This window comes from Strix uralensis, chromosome 8 (genome assembly GCF_047716275.1).
Source record: "Strix uralensis isolate ZFMK-TIS-50842 chromosome 8, bStrUra1, whole genome shotgun sequence".
NCBI lineage: Eukaryota > Metazoa > Chordata > Aves > Strigiformes > Strigidae > Strix > Strix uralensis.
In genome coordinates, this window is record NC_133979.1 from 7,004,406 (window position 1) to 7,019,092 (window position 14,687).

Here is a 14,687-nt window from a genome sequence, read left to right on the forward strand (position 1 = left end):
AACAGCACAAAATTAAAATGAAAGAAACACCTGACTGTGAGATAATGTACAAGTTTAGAAGTTGAATTTTTGCAAAAACAGTGCCATACGTTCTGTTTACAACACTGGAAATAGATCTAGTTTTTGCTGGTTGTGCCATTGGTATTACGGGATTGTTTTGCACAATCTTTGTCACATCTCAACCAAATCAGAAGTTGTCAGTCAGTTAAAATTTGCATGTGTCATAGCTCAGCTCTCTGCCCTTGGAAGAGGAACACATTTAGGTTTAAAATTCTGGTACGTCAAAGTGTGGGCAAGTTAGAAAGGACTTGTAAGATTACCTTTTTCTCCTCATTTTGCACCAAAAAAAAATAGACAGGGGTTTGTTACAGAGAAATCAAATGGATGAGTAAAGACTGTCTTTAAAACCAAGTAACCCTCCACAACTGAAGTATCTCTGGGGAAGGGAGACAATGAATAATAAGTTTAGTAATTGCTTCCTGGCCATGCCTATAGTTAAGAACATCTAGAAGTGCTCCTGTGACAGTCTGCTCCTAGTTACAGCTACACCAGGGGTCTCAGTTCTACGCTATCTGTGAGCCCCAGTCTCACCCTTTTATTTTATGAACATTTTATGGTAAACAAGACATAGAGAATTTCAGTCATTCACAAATGAATGTGTGAGAAATGATAGGCATGCCCAAGAGAGAAACAACATCTAATGTGTAGTTTGGGGGGTTACACTTTGCTGTGTTTGTTTTTTGAAGTAAATATTGATTAAATATTAGGACTGCTGAAATGAAAAAGTTTAATATACCCCTGTTACCAGAGGTAATCAGTTTTCTATTGCTTCCTTGCCCTTTCAGTTTATTTGCATACTTAGAGAATTATTTTTGTCCAGATTTTCATGGAAGTGACTGCCAGCCTGTAATAAATCATTCACCAGTCAAACTTTATAAAGTTATAGAAAACAGAGATATGGTAATGAAAGCATAGACTTTTTTCAGTTGTGTTTCTATTGCAGGAAGCTACTTTTCCTTTCCAAACACTGTTACTTTCCTCAAACAACAGCTTGCACAAATACAAAATGACAACTCCTACTCATGGAAACATTTTGCTAATGCATTCCTGCAAACTCGGGGTTATGTTTTCAGAGTTTTCACAATCTCTCTGTGCTTTTGTAGGTCATTTGTAATGATGGAGAAAGAATTTGTAGATCAAATGTGTGGTCTTCAATTAAGAACAGATAATGGTCCTTATAAGATTTAGATATGAGACCCACATTGCTGATGTGAGGCTTACAACACACAGCAACTGAGAGACCTGAACTGCCCAAACTATTGGAAAGATGCCCTGTATTTCATGACTAGGGGCATATAGATCACATGAGAATAGAACATTAAAGGCCTCAGTATCACGATACCAATATTTCCCCTGTAAATACTTATCTCTTTAAAGAGGAACTTCGGAATAATTTTGAAGGAGTTTGCTATTTTACATCAATTTAAATAGTCTCAGATACTGAGCAGTATATTAAAATGAGTATCATAACAAGGAAAATATTTTGTCATTTGTATATTTTCTTCAGTGGTATTACTTATTTTCCATACAAACTGACATGCCATAAAAAATACCGCCTCACTCACTTGAATGAAGTTTCATTACTCATGACATATTAGAGAATGTGACACCATATGGTAAAATGCAGAATGTTACAACAAGGCTGATAAAATATAAAGATAAACATGTTTTGGTGTGTTACTATTTAAAGATGCATGCATCTGATTGAAAATGAGGAAATTTATGACGAGATAATATTTAATTAATTGCTGCAGTTAGTAAAAACAAAAATCAGATTTTTTAGAGAGTATGAAATGGAGGGTTGAAGTTGGGAAGGGGTCAAACTCATTTTAAAATTAATACTTGTCAAATAGTCTTATACCATTCCACTTCATTCCATACCATTCTACACACATTCATATTTATGTCTTTTTTACATATGTATACATTATTGTATGACCTGGAGTTATGTGATTGTTATATGATCACACAGAGACATGGGCAAATCTGTCCCAGAGGGGAAATGGGATTGTATATTCCTGAATACAGGAGCTTGGTCTGTAGCTTTTATTTTCAGGCATGCTATTGATAAGACCTTTGCCTAACCCCTTGCAGAAATGCATTATGAATTCTGTGATGAATTAATGCATTCTGTGGCAAAAGAAGGAGTAGTTTCTTGGTCAGTACTGTTGCCCACTGGGATGTTTTAGAGTTTAACCTAAGCAGCATTCCAATCTCTTGTAAACTGTCACTGCCATTATAATTCATTGCCTAAACTGCTCATCTAATTACTGTCAACATGCAATGAGAACTGGAACAATCCCTAAGGGCATTTATATAGCATTTTCTTACAATGAGTGAAGAGCCTTTCTTGCTTTATACCTTTCCTTGGTTTATGGTTACTCTTGGTGTTTAAAAATGGCTTTCTATTTCAGAAGGCCTGAATGTAAACCTTTTTAGAAACCATGAGTGCACAACAGTTTTCAGAGATTTTACTAATATCCTGCACGGGGTGTTTCCCCTGTCTTGCCTTTCAGTGTACAATACTGCCTTTGTGGGATTTCTGTCCCTTTTCTTCAGAAAGAGGGAAAGAGAGAACAACACTTTTGATTTTGGGGAAGCAAAATTGGCACTAACTCTAGCATTTATACATATAACTGTCTTTATCCTCCCTCGAGCAAAGGAGTGAGTTACACAGCAAGTGAGTATACGTGCAGACCAAGGAATGAGAAACAGTGCTCAGATGGTTAGTGTAAAATTTATCCTGCCTTGAGAAGGTTTGCTACAATTCCCCAGAAATAAATATAATTCAATATGTGCTTCTCTGCTGTTTTGCAGCTCAGCCACACTACCTATCACTTTCAAGTGCTTGTTGGAGAATAACCATGTGGACAGAAGGATTGCGAGGTTTGTGCTGCCTGTGGGAGCCACCATCAACATGGATGGGACGGCGCTCTACGAGGCAGTGGCTGCCATCTTTATTGCTCAAGTAAACAACTATGAGCTGGACTTTGGGCAGATTATTACTATAAGGTATAAACCTCAAATTCCACATGCTGCAATTTGCTTGTCTTGTTGAATTGGACACTGTTATGATTCTTGTATGTAACAATGTTCAGAACAAAACTCATCTTTGCTATTATCAAAGGATGCTTTCCTCATAGGATGGTTATTTTTAAGTAATGCAGAGATCAGGGACTGTGCAAAGAGAAATTGTACTGGTACTGTTGAATAGAAGCATGTGGACACTAGGAAATGTGTTTCTATTTGAGCATAACTGTCATTTTTAATTTTAGACAATCCACTGATCATCTAGGATTGGAACATTTTATTATTATTTGTTTAAAACACTATTTCAAACATCATAATTGTTTTAAACTTTGTCTGGTTTGCATCCTTACATGAGAGTAAAAGGTTGAAAAATGCAAAAATAGAAGTCCTATATCAGATAACAGGGAATAGCATGTGTTAGGAAGCTCTGTCAAACGTCAGAGGAGTAGGGGAACAGGGGAAGGCAGACAGATGCTACTATCAGGGCAGGTTTTCATGAAGATGTCCTATCACTCAGATATTTTTTAAATGTCTTCTCTACTGCTTGTTAAAGCAGAAAACTTCATAAACAACCATGCTCTCAGTGGGTAGAGAGTGCTATAGTTGCATTCTCTGTCCTTGAAAGGTCTGTAATGGATCCAAAAGACTAGAAGATCCAGCTGAACAATTACTGCCAGAATAACTCCAGTGGCTGCCAAAGAGTGCCTCAGGGACTGAAACCTGCAGGCTTCCAGCAGGGAACAAATGATTAGAAAAACATTCCTCATAGTCAGAACCTTGTGCAACATATTTGAGATCTGCTTACCTACCCACCCAGTGACCTCATTACTGCCCCATTTACACTGCTGGGCCTTGCGCATCTGCTGGACTTGAAAACCCTCATGACAAGAAGAGGAGAGTCCTGAAACTAACCCCAGATGAAGATGACAGCTGAGGTTTGTTAATGGGCTTCAGGCAAGATCTGGTTGGACTAGAAGCAGAAGAAATAAACTGTGCCCATATGAGCTCTTGCTTCAGGCTTGCTCTCTCTGAAAATTATTGGAATGACCCTGTGCTAAAATTTAGTCTTTGGTGATTTTGAATTTGGAGATGTATTTAGCATGTGGTCCCAAAATATGGCCCAGATCATAGGCAGACATTACATAGACCTTGAAGTAGAGAATGGTGATCTGAAGAATGAAGAAGAAGGAGGGTGATAGTAAATGGAAAGAAGGTAAGTTCTAGTTTTCTCTTAGAGAACCCTATTTTATCTCTTTATTTTCACTCCCCATATTAAGTGCTAGTACATAAGGACTAGGCAGAAGACAATAGAAGGAAAATACAAATGAAGATTGGAAAAATCCAAGAAAGGAAAATAAATAAAAAGACTCACAAAAGAAGAGGATAAATAGGAAATCACGGTGGATTCAGTACCTTGAATATCTGAAGCCAAATTCTAATGTTACTCTATGGATCAAACCTGCCCCAGATCTTGATACTTTAGCACCTGGAGATTTAAAATTCAAATATTCCTGAGTGCCAGGATATTTTGGCAGGGGGGAAAAAAATGTTAGAAAAATTATCAGTCTACTTTGCTCATAGTTTGTAAAATCCAGGTTGACAGTTTATGTCAATGTGATTATGCAAACCTAGATGTAACAGAAAAAGAGTAAAGATCCTATTCTCATTAGTTGAGCATATTATAGAAAGAGACATCTACATTAAGGTCAAAATTGAATGGAATAGCAAATGAGCTTGCCTGTACAATCTTAGTTAAACATTCCTGGTTTTGCTCCCAGTTAAGTCATGAGACTTTGTGACCTGAACTGACTTAGAAGGCAGAAGCAGTCCTAATCAGCTAGCCAGTTTATAGCACTAACTGGAGAACCTTTTAATGTTCATTACATTTATCTCTTATTCAATTACTGACCTTCTGTCTCTTCCTTTCTATCTATACTCTGCATATCACAATGCTATTAGGATGCTATACAATCTAACTTTTTCAAAATGTAGTTTTAAGTCTTTCTCATTCCCCATCACACCCACATGCAAATGTATTTTTTTTATTGCAGGAAAGGGCTCTAGTTATAAATACTGATGCTGCTCTACTGGTACACTGTACAGCTGTGAGCAAGATACTGGATATCTCTGTGTCTCAGTTTCCATATGGGTGAACACTGTTACCCTCATTTTCCATCATAGGAGGTTGATGAGACTTAACTGCTTGCCAAAAGCTCTGAAATTCTGGATTGATGAATGCAGTGGATTATCTGTATATGCTTTATGTCTTCCTTTTACAATTGTCAACTTTTGTTTTTTGTCTTTCTGCTGGATGGCCTAGCTCTTGGAAGTGGCCAGATGGGCGGAAATGAATATATCCAGTCACTTTTGCTCCTGGAGAAAGGAATGAAATCCCTTCCCTAAAAATAGCATTATGAAAAAAATGTTAAGCCTGCCAGGTCCACTCTTGACCTGGTCTCCCATTCATTTCTGCTTGCCTGGCTGAAAAAATGGTGTGAAGGTCAAGTAAAAATACTTTCCAGAAACTGAAGAGGTACAGTCACATTCACGCTCGCTTCATATTTAGATCCAAGTATGCAAAGCCATGTGCTATGCAAGGACTTCACCCTTGGCCCAGCCTCTTTACCCTTGGCCTAGCCTCTTTGTGATGGATTGACATTAAAGGCCCTAGCCGCAGCCAGCCGCGGATTTGCCTGGCACAGGAACTGCCGATGACGACTCAGAGATGTCTGCTGGGAGCTCTGCTGCCAAGGGTGAAGCAGCGATGAGGAGTGCTGGCAGATTCATGGCACACAGCGCTGCGTGGTGCCATGACCCACGAGAAGCTGACATAACTCAGAGAAGCCCACAGCCTGGCTGCCCCCCTTTCTCTGCACTTGTGATATTAAGAGATAACAGAACTGTCCCACCAGTGCCAAAGCTGCAAAGGTAAAGGGTGAGAATTTAGCACTGGGCAGACAGTTTGGCCTGTTCTTGCTCTCTGACCTGGCTTCTGTCCACAAAACACTGGCACTTCTGTGCAGTGGCTTGTGTAAGAAGGATTATGGTTTAGGAAAGCTCCTGTAGAAACACGGTGTGGTTTGTTGCAGAGCAACCCATCACTGGTAAAGCTTCTTCCTTTCTTTCTTTGTTAAAGTATCACAGCAACAGCTGCCAGCATAGGTGCTGCAGGTATCCCGCAAGCCGGCCTGGTGACAATGGTCATTGTTCTGACCTCGGTTGGGCTCCCAACAGACGACATCACGTTGATTATTGCCGTCGACTGGGCACTGTAAGTAACATTAAGCTTTTGTGGTTTCCAGTGTGGCAACATTGCTAAAAAGGAAATGGTCTCCAGGGGTACAGTAATACAGATATACATAAAAAGGCATAGGAAGTAATTATTTTGCTTGAAATGGTGGTAATGTGGCCTCAGATTAAATACTCTGCTAAAGTGGACATTATATTGAAAAAAGACACAAACAAATGAGAGAGTCTAGATGAGACTGGGACAATAAGACCTACACAGGAAGGCTGAAGAAGCAGAGTTCATTTAGTCTAAAGCCAGAGCAGGCTGAAAGAGGTCACCACAGCAGTTTCTGATATAGATAAGATTGTCCTGAAGAGGACAGCGATCAATTGTACTTTACATTCACAAGGAGGGAGGATGAAGAAGTAGACCAAAGTAACTACCTTGAGTCAGATCACAGGAAAACTTAAGAATGATTTTTATCTAGAAGGACAGTCAAGCAATGGAAGTGTCTCCGTGTTTTGCAAGTGCAGCCATTCTGTAGAGAGGTTACTTTGCTGCATCCCTAATCACTGAGGATTTAACAGCAGAGGCTAAAACTTAACACGCTCAGAATAAAAGAGATTTGTGTCACCCAGGGAAGAGTAGCTTTAAAAATTCATAAGGAGTGGTTTATTTGAACTCTGAACTTTTATGTAAATGTCCATAAATCAATCAAACCATTTTGAAAAGTCTAGGAAGATGAATTGTAAAATACCGGTCCCTAGCTCATTAGTATTCCAATTAACTATATAACTAGTGTATGCATTCACAAGGAACAGTCAAAATTATTTTTTATTTAATCTATATAAAATATATCTCCATTAATACAGTGGAGTTTCATTACATCAAGATTCTGGGTAAAAATGTGTTACAAGTCCATTCTGTTATGTATCCTATTTTATTCAACTTTAAGCCCCTGATTTTTTGTACAAAGAATTGTGAGAATAAATGATTTACTTTCCTGTTCAGTGTAACAGAATACTATTATTATTAATAGGAGTCATGAGTGTTGTGTTGTATGCATATTTTAAGACATATTTTATTTTAGGAACATTCTTCTGTGAAGGATATGTGCTGTGGGCACCTAAACTTGGGAATGGCAGTTCAGATTTTAATAAAGCAGCCTTTCTAATGCTAGTCACTGAAGCTCAATAGTTAATGAAGCACAAGAAAATCAAAGTATTTTAAGCTGTATTACAAAAGCCTTTTCCCTCTATATTGCTCAGTTTTCACCCAGCTCTTGCAACATCAACATTTCATTGTTTTTCCAGGAAGTCTTCCAGCGTATATGGGAATTATGCTTCTTTTTGTGTTACAAAACTTCTCAAAACAACAGACAAAAAAACTTTTTCAGGCTATAGTTCCAGATGGTATTTAGAAGTGAGCAAGGAACAGACCCAATTTTCTGTCTTTTGCAGATGACCTTTCATACAAAAAGTATATTTCTATATTTCGGCACTTGGTGGTTTCAAGAGCCTGCAGATGCAAAGTGTCAACATGGTTGACATGATGAATATTTTCAGTATTAGTTTTGGAAGTACTGGAGTATGAAGAATTCTTAAAGAAGGCTGGTTAGATGATCTCACGAGACTGAAATACCCATTACAATGCACTGCAGGTATTACAACTCATTTAGGTAGCCATAACATGTATGTGAATGTCATACTTTTAGCTAGTGCCTAGAGACATAAAGAAGAAAATCAAAACATCTCAGCTAATTTATTAAACACAAGGTAAAAGTTTTTCATCTTTAGTAATATCTAAAGCTAAAACACCACCACAACACCTGACTCACATGTTTGCACTGAAACCAATGCCACTAGGAGCAGGTTGGCCTCTTAGTGGAGAAATGTCTGGTGTGTGGTGTGATTCTACCATGTGTAGTGCAGACTACTCCATACACACAGAAACATGGAATAGAACTGGTCAAGCAACGTGCTAGGCAATCCATTTTCTTAAGAGTTTCAGTGTGGTGCACTGTTTCCTCAGAAAAATCCCACCTTCAGAAGAGTTGCTAATCAGAGCCCAAAAGGGAGTGCAAACTCTTGAGCTCTGTTCATACAGCTTCTTTTCTAACACAGCTGACTCTTTGCACAATCCAAAATTAACAACTCAGAATATCCTTCCAAGAACAAAAATTTTATGATCAGCCAAGGAAAAAAAAGTCTATGTGTAACAGGAACAGCTATCAATATGTGCTGTAACAGTATTTTTTCCTGATTAACATATTCTTGTAGGAATTTTCCTCAAGGCAAAACCCCAAATCAGAACAGCAGAAATTAGAAAAATGGATTCAGCAAACAAGTGTAGGACTGGGTCCTGGAGTCAACAACCACATCTAGGTGTAGGCTGTGGAATATTATTGCTGAAGTTACTTGCAATTGCATGTACAATTTGGGTAACTGCACACACAAATAACCTTTCATGCAGGAACTTTCATGCTAATTAGGCAAGCAACCACATAAACATTTGCATACATAGAGTACATGCCTAAAATATCTGAAAAAAAATCAGCACACAGTTTCAATTCTTTTCTATATTAAGACACAGGATCAGAAATCTGGGCAGTGTTGATATTGGACTGTCACTGACTTTAATAAGCCAAACATCTGCAGATTTCTGAACCTCCATTTTATAACCTACATTTATAAATCAAGTTACTAATATGACACAGTTTTCAGATATGTATGTTTTTCTTGGAAAAGACATAATATATTTCAGGCTTAAAAGCTGTATCATCTATTTGAAATCTCATCAATTTTAACTAATAGATTCCAAGCTCTCTCAAGTGTAACACTTGTCTATGACAACCACTTGCTTTTGTGTATTTACAGTCTATATTTTAATAGATTTATTTTTTAGACAGTGGGTAGAAGGTGTAAACAGGGAAGAAATGATCTCATAAATGAATAAATGAAAAACAGTGAAACTGTATGTATACAAAGTATTGTCAAGCATACAAATTTAAATTTGAAAAGATGATAACTGAAAATGAAGAATCTTTAAGAGCCACTGGTAGCCATAGCAACCATAGCTTTTTCAGAAATGAACACCATTTAAACATGGTCAGTGCCTGCTTGGTTTGTGAGTGTAGTGATTTAGTAATCTTCCGAATAATTTTGATTGTATTCTGCACATTCTACCAATACAATAATCTACTTAACTAGCACTTTGGTTGCTGAGATTGGGACCTTGATAACTAATATAAGGTACTGGTTGTACTGGCTGCCCTCTACTTGTATTGAATGAAGACATTTGCAGCACCTGCCTCCAAATCAGGCCATAATACTGGACCTTAACATTAAAACTCGGACATAAATGCAGTCTTGACCTCCTGTGTTAAACCTTTTTAGTGCTGAATCAGCTTGCATGTATAGGGAGGTATAGCTCCTCTACTTAGCTCAGTTACAAATTAAAGTATGTGGCAGCACAGCGCACTGAGCTCAGAAAAGGCTGGAAAACCCAACTGAGCAGCTCAGTAACTAGTGGCTGCCCCGTACCAAACTCCTTACTACCATTTCTAAACTTGTTAGCTCACAAAACCAGCAAAACTGGCCTTCAGCTATAACTACTGCAGTGATAAAGGCATAGGAATGTACCCAAAGAGCCAACAACTTACCATTACTATTTGATTTTCCAGAGACAGGTTTAGAACAATGATCAATGTCCTGGGAGATGCGCTGGCTGCTGGGATCATGGCCCACATCTGCCGGAAGGAGTTTATCAAGGACGGTGATGAGGTAACAGCACCATGAACCAGGGTGTACCAGCGTGTGCCGTATTACGGCAAAGAACCTGCGAGCTCTCAGCCTCCCACATTGTGTTTCATCTAGTTTATCAAAGGTGTTTCAGAGAGAGGACAGAATTGGGCAATGTGCTGCTTAGCCAGATGGGGTAGAGGGGTCCTTTTCCATGAGGTCATGCAAAAAGCCACTCAAGTTCAAAGCCTGCCAGCCAGCTGTGTCTGGCATGCTGGGGCTGGGAGCAGGAGAACAGCTGCACCGTCGTGCAAATGCATGAGATGCTGGAACTGCAAGTCCCACGCTCAGTACCTAAGTCCTGACTGGCCAGTAAGTCGCCCTTCTTCTAAAAATATGATCAGCAACAGAACAGGGTGACAAATTTCCTTGAGTATCTGTGTGTAGGGGAAGGTAAAGGTATATATGAGTGTGTATATGCATAATCAATAAGCTCACAACAAAAGCAACTACCCTCTGTCTTAGCATCACCTGAAGCCACCATTGCAATAATTTCCTTTCTGGGCTAGCACAAGCACATTGCTCTATTCTAGACTTCATTCTCAGGCATTTCATGACTCCTATATTTAATACAAGTCCCTCCTTACATCTTTGTTTTTCCTTCTCTTATACCTCATTCCATACACCACACATACCTCTGTATTCTGCCCCTGCCTCCCTCCACGCCTATGCTTTTTTTCCTTCCTCCTTGGCGTGCATCATTCACTCTTTCCTTATATCAGGAACTCCTAGTAATGCTCTTCCTTCAGATCCCTGACAAAGGAGATTCCTAATTCCATGAGCCCATCATGATTGGAGGTGCTAATCTCCAACCATTTCTGCTCATGGCAGACTCTCACTACCTTTCTTCCACAAAGACAGAATAGTTTATGCAGAAAAGTTTCTTCATCAGGGCTGATTTTCACAAGGCATATTTAATTTCTGTGCATCATTTGTAGTATTCTACAAAGAACAACAGTATTAATAGCGAAGTTTTATTTCTGTTATTATTTCTCCCATTTTACAGTCAGTCTTTCCAGTAAATCCCATTCTCACGCCTTCCTGCAACATGCATTTACAATTCCTGCTCTTTCAAGTTTTATATAGAAAGACAGGCCTTATCCTCTGAGGTACTTAGCACCTGCAGTAATTACTGATGACAGGATTAGGCCTGAATATATTGGCTACATATATAGCTAGCTACTAAAAAAATAAACATACAACCTAAAGCTAAAGTATGCCATCCATTACAAAGCCAGAAGTGTAGTCTGAGCTCCTGCATAACACAGGCCTCCTGACATTTCACTGCTGTATTTAGAACTCAGTCAGAACTCAAGAAGAGATGTTTCAAGAATATAAAATCCCTCCTAAGGGATGAGATTTTTCTTTGCATTGTGCTCTGTAATTGTATTAAAATACACCATTAGTCTGCCATACATTTTGGCTGCATGATTTGTGGAGTTAGTAATGTATACCCAAAGGCCAAATTTTCTCAGCTGCAAGCCCACCTATTTTCTCTGCCAGTATTTACATCATTTTCCCCATCAGAACTTCTGGTTTGATTTAAAGGACACTTCAATATTTAACTTATGAATCAGTCAATAAAATCCTCTTTATTTCTTTTGAAAGAGGGCAAACTGAAGACAGGTGTTAGTTTATTGGGTAAGAAGAAAGGCAGAAGGTGACAACAAATGACTTACTGGTCTATGTAATTGCACTCAAGAGCAAGCACTGCCCAAAGCTCAGCATACTGGTCATTGAGAATCTGTATCTTTTAAACTCAGCCCTGAAATTCTAGTCTTTGTTTACCCTACTTATATTGCTTTACTGATGCAAGCAGTTACTACTGTGAATATAAGTTAAAGTAGAGTTGTGACAGAATTTGCAGTTTTACATACTTAGAGACACTTTCACTTTATCCAGATGGTGCAAAGATGCTTTAGTGTATATGAGAAACAGGTCCTGGAAGTCTATGGAGGTCCTAGATAATCCTGGTGAATGTAAAGCAGACCACAGGCTCTCAAAGTAAAAATTCCTTTCCTGTTGTATACAGCAAACAGTGGCAGTATTCCAGATCTTACTGCTTTTCACATAGGTGCCATTGATCTGTGAAACTAAGCCTATTAACATCCATCAGATTGTGGCTTACCAGAGAAATGGCTGTGTGAAGACCATGAATGACTCTCGTGGACCAGAAACAGTGAAAGGGTTTCAGCACCACATACCTGTACAAGTGGAGCAAGAAGAAAGTCCAGTGGAGAATCACACTAAGAAATCCAACAGTAAAGACCACTGCACTATTGAAATAAATGAACTAGAAACAAATGTGTAACTGCTACACTCAGTGGTATCTCATACCCCAGTGACCTGATACCCAATCTCTACCTCACAGCTGGAAGAGGGACTTTGCCTTGAACAGGAAAATGTGGAATTACTGCCACCCTGCTTGTACTGGAGCTAGGAGACCAGCTGTGAACGTCAGGAAAGGCATACAGCTTGCAAGAGACATGGGCTTCTTTAGGTGGAAGACTTTAATACTGAAAAATTGACTAATGGACAACTACTGGTTTATTCTGCTCTCATTTGACTCCGATATAGCATTTGACACTCCTCTGGCTTTTTTTTAAAGTTTTTTTTTATTTAACCCTTTTTGGTTTTCTAACCAAAGCCTTTTTTTGTGAATCTCAGTAATTATGAACACTGTATTTATGTAGATTTTTTGCTATGTGAAAATGTTTCATCAAAACTGCTAAAGATACTAATTTTGTCTAATATTCACTAAATATAGAGTTTGTGCTTAGTTTTAGAACAGCAGTAAGAAAATCACACAGATTTCCTGATCTTAAGGAGTTACATATATTACTAAGTAACATTTCAAGCAGAGGTGAAGCAAAGTATGCACTTCTGCAAGAAAGCACATTAAGGTAATTCTGATGGGCAGCCTTCAGAGACAGGCATTCAAGTGTGATACATAACACAAAGAATTCCTAGGTCACTGCAGAGCACACTTTGCCTTCCAAGTGCCAGATTTATTAACCTTTTTTTAACCTAACTCTTCAGTAGAGTCAGTACCATGCACATGCAGTGGCAGAGGCGATGTGAGCCCTAATCCATAAGCACTGGTGCTAATTTGTCCTCTCCTGTAATCTGTAGGCTGTTCTACTGTAAATATGTATAAACCCAAAGCTCAAGCTCGTGAACCATATGCTTCATCCTAAGGGCAGACTGAATACAAACTGGAACCTGATGATGCTGAGTAATATTGGGGTTTTGTGAGGAGTTTGCTGTGAAAACTGGCCCATTATTTCTCATAATTCAGTGGTTGATCTACATTGACAGTTACTCCCTTTCCGCTATCTACTGAGTATGTTTCCAATGTTTGTGATAGAGAACATTTTTAATAAACCTGCCATTTAAAAACAGGCTGTCTGTGCACTTCTACTATTAGTGTCTTCTTATTTCTCTGCCAAAATGGAGAGTGAAAGTGAGGAGACCTTTTCAAAAGTTGGGATTCAATCCAGAGATTACATACTAGTTCATATCAATACACTTGACATATTATATTTAGCTACTTGTGGCATATCAGTTTCAGATAACATGTGCCTGGTATTATAATATGCTCCTCTCATCTGCAGAGAAAAAATAACCCAGTCAAAAAGGACAATTTCTGCACTCACCAGAAGCAGAAGTGCTTCATGCACGTGGTTAATGGTTTTCCTGGGATGTGCATATTCATCTCTTCTCTGATGGTTCCTGTTCAGACTATTTCTTTTGTCATGCACTAAATAGTTGCCTCAGAGGGCTGTAGTACAGGTAGTTTAAATATCAAATGGTAAAGCCAGAAAGAACAAACACACATCTTATTTGCCTATAATTCTTCAGAAATGATGTATTAATTTGAAAATACATACAGCTGGTAACTATTATCCTGATTCAATCCTAGAGTGAGAACAACAAACACAGAACACAAAGAATAGGGAAAAACTGAAATTATTCAGAACAATTTGCTCCTGAACAAGTCCTATAATGGACCTGCTCTACAGAGTGCCATTAAAATGGGTGATTTGGGAGAGCTGAGGCTGGTCTGTGCCTCTCTGAATGGGCAGAAGCACTAGCTGACAAACACAACATCTGATACTTTCATCTCAGCAGCACTGGCAGCTCCAGGAGGTCCCCTTCATCCTTCCCCAGCTGTCCATTCCTCCCTGCACTGCCTCCCCCCCTCTCCCAGCTGTACAGCCCCTATTATTTATGAGGCCAGACGAAGAATCAGATGAGAAGTTTTTTAATTCAAACCAGTTCACATATGTTTTTAGCACAGTCCTAACAGACAGTTGTGTCAACACAAGTGAAGGGGTGACACAGGGACAAGAACAAGCAGTCAGGGACAAAACAGCATAAGTGCATGTGGAGAGGGCAGGTCTCTGCACGCTGACTTTGCCAGCAAGAAAAACATAAAGTGTCAACTTCACACAGTCAATTACAGCTATGTGAAGTGATAGTAAAATCTTGCCAGTCATCTACCACTTTACAATCACTTTGCACAGATAAAAATGATGAAGAAAGAGGCCAAGTAGATCCAAGATTTG

General features: G+C 38.8%; 1 protein-coding gene across 3 annotated transcripts in view; it reads left to right on the forward strand.

Moving 5' to 3' along the window:
• The window catches only part of SLC1A7 (solute carrier family 1 member 7), a 57,696-nt gene extending 44,157 nt beyond the window's left edge, over positions 1-13,539 (forward strand). The window contains exons 8-11 of one of the 3 annotated variants that reach the window (XM_074876025.1): positions 2,878-3,072; positions 6,227-6,361; positions 10,002-10,101; positions 12,194-13,539. In XM_074876025.1, coding sequence (XP_074732126.1) covers positions 2,878-3,072; positions 6,227-6,361; positions 10,002-10,101; positions 12,194-12,430 — 667 coding nt within the window. In that variant the 3' untranslated portion in view covers positions 12,431-13,539. The remainder of the gene's footprint in view (positions 1-2,877; positions 3,073-6,226; positions 6,362-10,001; positions 10,102-12,193) is intronic. The other 2 variants (XM_074876026.1, XM_074876027.1) reach the window with 2 other exon arrangements.
• The last annotated feature ends 1,148 nt before the right edge of the window (positions 13,540-14,687 follow it).